Source organism: Pundamilia nyererei, unplaced genomic scaffold, assembly GCF_000239375.1.
Source record: "Pundamilia nyererei isolate P.nyererei 1_Seehausen unplaced genomic scaffold, PunNye1.0 scaffold00177, whole genome shotgun sequence".
Classification (NCBI taxonomy): domain Eukaryota; kingdom Metazoa; phylum Chordata; class Actinopteri; order Cichliformes; family Cichlidae; genus Pundamilia; species Pundamilia nyererei.
Genome location: NW_005187578.1, coordinates 548,676 through 556,764, shown reverse-complemented (window position 1 = coordinate 556,764; position 8,089 = coordinate 548,676). Strand labels below are relative to the sequence as shown.

Sequence of the window (8,089 nt, the reverse complement as noted above, 5' to 3'; positions counted from 1 at the left end):
CATCACCGTACGCTGGTGTCTCATCTTCTGAAGGTTACATTATTGCTGTTGTTTATGATTGTTTTCATGATCAATTAATCTGCCAGATATTTTTCTCGATTAACTGATGATGATGATCTGCAGAAGATCAGAAAATGGCAACAAATCCCAACAGTCTCCTAAAGGCCGAAGTCGTCGATCATCTCAGGCCGATCGTAAGTATGTTTCATTAAGCCAGGCCGCACATCGAGAAGTCTGAGCCATCGGATCGATCAAGGAATCAAGACTGGGCCCGCTACAGGTGCAAGCAGCTCAACAGGAAGGGAAAACCTGACCTTGTTTTTTCTTCAAATTAAAGAAAGAAACGTTGATCCCACCTGTAAATAACACAGGTGCTCCAACATTTCTTCTTATTTCTGATGTTTTTAAAGGTGTTCCAGTTCAGATTCCCTTTATAGCAGCTCTGATTTACAGCAGATTTGGTGATTCTTTTCATTCATGTTCAGAACAAAGCACCAAGCTTTTAGTAACCTTTATTTCTTTTTGCTGTCAGCTGCACCAGATCTCAAGAACTTCTATCACTCTCATTGAAGCAGTTCTCAAAATAAAGCTCCTCCAGCTTACTGCACGTGATGTTTTGTACATGATTTCCATTCATGCTGTGCCTCTTATGCCGAGTAATACTGCGGTTGTGTCCATTTGCAAAAGTGTTTACCTATGAATAACCCAAACTCGGCGCTGAACGTGGACGATGCTGCACGGCCGTTGAATTCTGGCTGTTTGATAAATCGACCGTAACAGGGAAGCGAGTGACAGCGTTCACCAGCAATGGAAGAAACACATTTAAAAAGGTAAATATCACAAAAAAAAAACATCTGAAAATCACAGACGATGGCTGCAGTGGACACTTTTAACAATCTGTTTCATTCAGCTCTTCGTATGGTAGAATTTCAGGGGTTTCTGTGATTAGTCAATCTCCACTAATAACCCATGTGTAACTGTTTAAGATGGTTCACTTATCAACACTGGGCCAAAACAATTGGAAACTAAGACCTAAGACAGACTCCTGACTTCTTAAGACAAGCTGGTGCTGTTTGCTCAAAGCCTGCTGGTACAATCGATTTATAGCCAGTAGATGAAGACAGTTTTAAGGCAGGGTTGGTAAATGTGGCATCAGCAGACCTCCTGCAGCACTGGGACCAACCAGGCACTCTGCCAACATCCAAAGAAGTGACGACAGCATTATGAAAAACATTAGGCTTCTGGGGAGCGAGCAGAGGTGCTTCATCACAGAGCCGAAAGGCCACATGTGACTGTTTAAAGCATCGTTTAGTGGCTACAAGTCGACGGGCTTCAGGATCTGAGTGGTAGACTGAAGCGTCCTCTTCAGATCACCCTGAATGTAAATGTCTCTGCATAATAACAGGAGAATAAAAAATGTTTCCCATCAGGAATATTTCCATTTATCTCCACTTATCTCCCCATGCGCTTATCTGACTGTTCGTTCAGACTTAAAGAGCAGCAGCAGCACAGGGAGAGGCGACAGCAGCGACGGCGGGTTTGTCCTACATAATGACTTAATTGAGGTGGTTAACACTTTGAGGATAATAAGAGCCTCTAGACCACAACACACCCAGGAGTGAGAGCTCTGGAAATGGAGCAGCGCTCAGAAAAATCTGTGTCGACTATAAATGCCAACAGAACTGAAAATGAGCCAAATCAACACAGTTTTATCCACTTCCTGTCTCCCAGTGGCTCAGACGCACACGCCTGATTCAACTTTGACTGGGTAGGTTTGAAGCCAACCCTCCTTTAAGCTAGCTGTCTTCTGATTGGCTGTCCCTTGCAAACCGTGGGAATGAGATGACCATATTAGCGTCATTCCCTCGCAATGCTCCGATACTGAGTGTTTAAAGCAATCTGAAGCCTTGTACCTACACTGATGTCATAACTTGAAACTTGACCCATGTTTGACATGGAATTAAGGAAACGTGACACCGATGCTGATTGGACGAGACTTTGGTTGGATGTACATGAGCATGGGGGGATCGTCGTTGAGACGACAGCGAGTTTGTAACGTCTGCTCCAGAATTCATGTGAAAAATAAGAAAAAAGTGACATCACCGCAGCTGCAGCCTGTTAGCATCTCCCTGTGAACCGACTGTTTAGCGAGCGGGGGAGGGGAGCAGCACATTCCTTCGCCCAATTAGCAGCCAAACAGAGGCGAGAATGAGCTGCGAGCGTGAAAAACTAAGGACCAATCACTGACGCCCACCGTCTGTCTGGGAGCTCGTTTTAGAATAAAGTTATTTTAAACTTGGCCGTTAAATCGTTTTAAAATAAAGTGAAACAGTCACAAAGCGCTGTTTGTCGCCGACACCAACAGCACGCATGACTGAGACTCTTCAGTGGGATGCGTAACCATAGCAACCGAGAAACCTGAGCTCTGTAAAAACTGAGAACATTTTCATTTTTATTATCACAAACTGATCTGATTAACCCTCAGAGGTTTAGTCTTGTTTTGTCTCATCTTTATCGAGTAGTTTCCAAGTAAATGTAAATCCCTACTTTTATTCCCAGCGTAGGCCTTTACTTCAATCTGGAGTCATTTATTAAGGAAGTGTAAATCACAATATTATTATTATTAATAATAAAATATTATAATAATTAGTTCAGTGCCCTGAAGTGCTGTGTGTGTCCAAACAATGTTTTCACCCTTTAAAAGTGGAAAACTTTTAATGTTAAGTTAAACAAACATAAGGAGGGACGTTTGGGTCCAGCAAACACATGCATACATACATACATGCATGCATACATGTATACACGCACCCCTGCGCGGCTCCTTCAGCCCATCGGGGATCGATGTTGAAAGCGTCACATTAACACTAATGCAATCAGCAGTTTACCACCAGGACTAATTATAGAGCAGACTCGAGGCCTGCAGGGATGCAGAGTCCTTGAAGCTGCAGATGCTGTCTGCAGCAAAACCGCCAGCATCCACACACATCAGCAGCCTGAAATACCACCTCCGTCTCCTCCTCCTCCACCACCAGCACCAGCTACTGCTCCAAAGCATAATGAGTCCGTCTGGGGGGAGATTGTTTCTTGGCCCGCAGACTCGTTTCTCATCCTACTTGTCTCAGCAGCCAAGTGGGTTTTTAGGAGAGAAACGATCTGCAGTAAACAGCAGCTGGTTACCTGCCAGAGCTGCTGCTCGAGGAGGAGAAAAGGCGAGGGCGCCCAAAGTCCAACTTTCCCAAAATAGAAACAGTCAAGACTCCACACCCACCCACCCACACACACACACACACACACACACACACGCGCACGCACACACACGCACACACACACACACACGCAGTCTGAAATCACGTATCGCTGATTCAAGGGGTTAAAGTGAGGACAGAGAGTAAGAAGGACAAGAAAAAAACCACTGCAGCAGATCACAGAAACCTCGATGTGTTTTTAATAAAAAGACTGATTTATTTTATTTGACTTCATCTTTAATGCAGCAGATAAAAGATGAGAGTTACAGAGAGCGAAGGAAGAAAAAAGCAAAACAAAAATGCTGAATTTTAAGATGACAAACTCCAGTGTCGAGAGGTGTGACTCACTCCACCTACAGCCGGCAGAAAACAAAAACCCTGTCAAATCCCTGAGAATCAAACTTTAGGACTTCCTCTGTGATGAATGAGACGGGTTTTCAAACTCAGAAACAAGTTTTCACAGCAGAAAACTTAAATCCATCTTCTGCTGCTTCTCTGCATCTGGGCAGCAGTCCAAGCAGAGAGACCCAGACTCTGCTCTCTCTGGCCAACTCCTCCAGCTCTTCTGGGGGGGGCACAGAGGCTTTTCCAGTCCAGCTGGGAGACATAATCACTCCAGCATGTCGTGGGTGCCCCGGGCGACATCCTGAACCACCTCACCCAGCTCCTATCAACGTGGAGAAGCAGCAGCTCTACTCTGAGTCCTTTAAAGTGATGGAGCTCCTCACTCTGTCTCTAAGGAAGAGCCCAGACATCCTTCAGAGAAACTCATTTCTGCAGCTCGTATCCATGAGCTCTTTCTTTCTATCACTATGCACAGCTCGCGACCACAGGTGAGGGCAGGAATCACTTCATCAACAGCCCTCTCTATACCACCACAGACCACCCCGACCTGTCTGTCACCGTCTGCACGAGGAAAAGAAATCCCTGAAACTATCAGAAGTTCACGTGTGACTTCTGCTGCGTTTTAGTAGACGTCATCAATCCATGAAATCCAGAAGCACCACAGCTTCTTTCCAAATGCTCAAACAAACAAACAAACAGCACTTGGACGGGTTTCATCTTCGTCTGGCACCGGTATCTTACACTGGAAGACGTCTCACGCATCCAGTGTGCTATATGAGAGCTGTTTTTATGTTTACACATGTTTTATTATTTACTTGAATACACCGCAAAAGTTCAATGACAATAAATGCTTTGTGATGCCGACAGCAGCTGCGTCATTTCCACAAATCAAACTTTGTGGGCTGGATGCAGAAAATACCGTGAGGGGGGAAACAACAGGAAAAAAGCATCTGGATTCATTTCTGTTAAAGGGACCCAGTCGTCAAATTGCCTCTGAGACTGCCTGACTGATGCTTCCTCTCTGCAACACACTTCCACAAAAATCCATAATATTCCAGGAATCTAATGAAGTGGACATCAGGGATTCAGCTGCGTGTGCATGTAGGTGAATGTTTAGGTCTGTCGATTGAAAATTAAGATCAATTCCTCCTTAATAAACGATTTTGTTGAAACCAAGCTGACATTAAAACTGCACCAGTAGTTACACAGCTGCTGCAGAGAGCAGTGATTTACATACAGGAGGAAATACATTCGTGTAATAAAGTCTTCAGTCATGGTGGTCTGAACTTACAGACACTGACAGTGAAGTCTGACCAGTGTTCAGCCAGCTTAGGAGTGATAGAGTCAGGCTGGCTTCAGGCTACAAACAAGTCTGATCTTCAGAAATAAAGTGCAGCTTATTCACCTGGATGATCAAATAATGTTTGCAGCAGAGCAGGAGGGACAGCTCAGAGAAGCTAACTCCTGCCATCTCCTACAATTTATTCCTGTTTACAGCCCTGCTCTCATCATCGGCTGCTTTTCATCACATCAGAGGGTTAAACTCCACCTGGCCTCACAGGTCTGACCGCACCTTACACGCACTGGCAGCAGGAGTGACTCACAACAGCATTCAGAGGAAAAGCTTTAGATCAGAAATGATACTCAGCTATGAGTTTATATCAGCGTTATCACAGTTACTGCACGGCTCGAGGCAGCGCTTGATAGATTTAGCCCACATCTCATCCTTATTTCTTTCACGGCACAGAAGCAGTTACACCCAACCGACAGGCGATGGTGAAAAGAGAAGGACGCAGTCTCCATTTTTAGATTTAAAAACGACTTGGATATTTTATTTGTGGGGCTTATCCTCCACCGAGCACCTTGTTTTGGTGTTTTTCTTGCTTTTCTTGCACCACATAAAAGTTTTTTCTGTATTGAAAGGCATTTTTATGTTTATTCGACAAAAGCAGACAATGGATGTACAAGTTACCACCCAAGTTTTCCAGTGGACACTCCCTACTGACGAGGACAATGATTCACTCTGAACCATGTGATGACATATCAGGCCCTTCCTTGTTAGATGTTGTCAGTAATGTTTTTCTGGAGTCGTAACTTCCAAACATTCTCTCGTCAAAACTTTTTTCTTCCTCGAGACCAATCTTGCTGAGCTGAGCAGATCTCGGCTGGAACTGAACTATACAGCGAGTGAGTTTGACCTTTTAGGGATGGACAAAAGAGCTGCACTGTCGTAATATTCTCCATATTCACTGAAACTTAAATCATAACTGGGTTTGTTTTTTTAAACAGTTAAATGAATTAGGGCCTTTGTATGTCCAAAGTAACAATCTGCAGCTTATCAAATTGAAAAAAAAACCCAGATTATTTTGCTTCTAAACTGATTTGAAGATATGTGTTACACTCTATAGGTGAAACGTGTAACAATATGGACTAAAAAAAGATTATCTACTTTGAGAAGCATTTTAAGGATGAAGATCATCAATTAATCGATCGATCCGTCATTTACAGGTGACACCTTAAAAATCCCACAGTGAAACAGTGACCATGAACACACCACCGCACTTTTTTTTAGACAGCCATTTACCGTTGTGACAATTAGCCCAACACTTAAACGCAACACTGACACACCGGACTGTAGGGATATCTGTCAAACATGTCAGCACACACACTCACACTCATTGACACACACCGACATGCAACTTACCGGCTGGCATTTCGGTACCGATGTACCGCAGTCCCCGTGTGTGTGTGTGTGATCGTCTGCCGAGCACCGACGGATCCGGGCTCAGTTAGTTAGCCTCCATGTAGCTCCTTCCCCGGCTGCTTTCTCTTTACCTGTAACGGCAGAAATCACCTGACTGTGGCTTCATAAGACACCTTCAACAGAGACAACAGAGAGGCCGGGAGGCTCGTTAATGGGCTAAACAGGAACAGCGGTGTAAACACGGACCGTCCGGGAGGAATTAGCCCGGGAGAGGCTAATGTCTGCGGTCCAAACGGCTGCGGAGGGTTTACGGAGCGGAGACAGGCGGGAGGGGGACGTTAGGGGGAGAGAGTTGAGACGGTAACCGGTGGACATACCTGTGAGGAACCAGCAGCAGGAGGGCTCGTCAACTCCTACACATTACTACAGTGCTTCCTGCTTTACGGTGACAGATAAACACGGAAGTGTGTGTGTAGGAGCCAAAAAAACGCCCCCGCTCTACATATGCTGCCTGCTCACCGGGACGGTGCTAATTATAGCCGCCTACGGGACCCCGGAGCTCACCGCAGAGGGTCAGCGATGCGTTTTTAGCCATGATGGAGTTCAGTCATGTTACCATGAGCTCATTATGAGATACATCACCTCAGCGCATGCTGGGTTTAAGTATGAGGGTCCAAAACGAACACACACACTGACTGAATATTTACATGATTATTTACATTTCAGCCTTTAAAAAAAATATGGGAAAGCACATGGGGACAGTGGGAAAGAAAAACTCCCTTTCAACACAAAGAAACCTCCAGCAGAACCAGGCTTAGGGAGGGCAGGCATCTGCTGTGATCAGTTGGAGGTGGGGGAGAATACACACTGTGAAAGAGAGCCAGAGATGAATAACTAATGACTGAATGCAGAGAGGTGAATTAACACAAAGAGCCGAGTCAAGATGTAAAATAGTCACAAAAACTAATTTTGTGATTATTTTACTCATCACATTTGGAAACCACTATGAGCATTTTGGCTGCTGTCATACTTTATGGATATATAAGTGTTTGACCCTATTTAGATAAATGGGCCGAGTGTTTATCAGCTAAATTATAAACCATACAGGTCTGCACACACTCACACTGCTAGGTTATCCACTTACTGCTAAGTAACAGACTATTACACTAGAATGGCTCTCATCAAATTTGAAGCACAGACTGCAGCACACAGATAATGTCCTGTGCAGGTGAGGCCCAGCACACAGGTAGAAGCAACAGCTTTCTGTTTCTAACCTGTCAATCAAAGTGGCCACGCCCCTAACTTTAAGCCTTACCATTACTGTCAGTAGAGACCTAAAGTGGTTTTTGTTTGTTTACTTTTGTAGCAGGTTGTAAACATGTTTATTTCTGCTGTAAAGTTGGGAATTCACGAGGACTAGGTTGGAGGCAGCCCCTAGTGGACATCAGAGGAAGTGCAGTGTTTGTCATGTCCATGCTGGCTTCATTTTACAGCTCTGATGGTTTTGCTATCAGTGCATATCTACTCTTATGAATGCTGTCTGGATGTGTCACTCTTGTTCCTACTATACGTTCCCAGCTAATATTTCAATGATGAACATTTTTTCCTGATGTTTTCATTAAAAATAGATTTGAAGTGACAGCTGTGTGAGTGTCATCAGCTCATCTGCTGGAAGTTCTTTTAAAACGTAATCTCTATGATGCAGCTCAGCTAATTGATGATGATGAAGACACTAAGCAGACTGCATCATATTGTTTATGATAATAAAAGTGGTGGCTGTAACAGCTGAGGCAGA

General features: G+C 44.4%; 1 protein-coding gene across 1 annotated transcript in view; it reads right to left on the bottom strand.

Annotated features, from left to right (window-relative positions):
* The window catches only part of efr3a (EFR3 homolog A (S. cerevisiae)), a 102,611-nt gene extending 95,703 nt beyond the window's left edge, over positions 1-6,908 (bottom strand). The window contains exons 1-2 of the mRNA XM_013914179.1: positions 6,672-6,908; positions 6,295-6,425 (exon numbers count right to left, since the gene is read on the bottom strand). Coding sequence (XP_013769633.1) covers positions 6,295-6,304 — 10 coding nt within the window. The 5' untranslated portion in view covers positions 6,305-6,425; positions 6,672-6,908. The remainder of the gene's footprint in view (positions 1-6,294; positions 6,426-6,671) is intronic.
* Between the last annotated feature and the right edge of the window lie 1,181 nt (positions 6,909-8,089).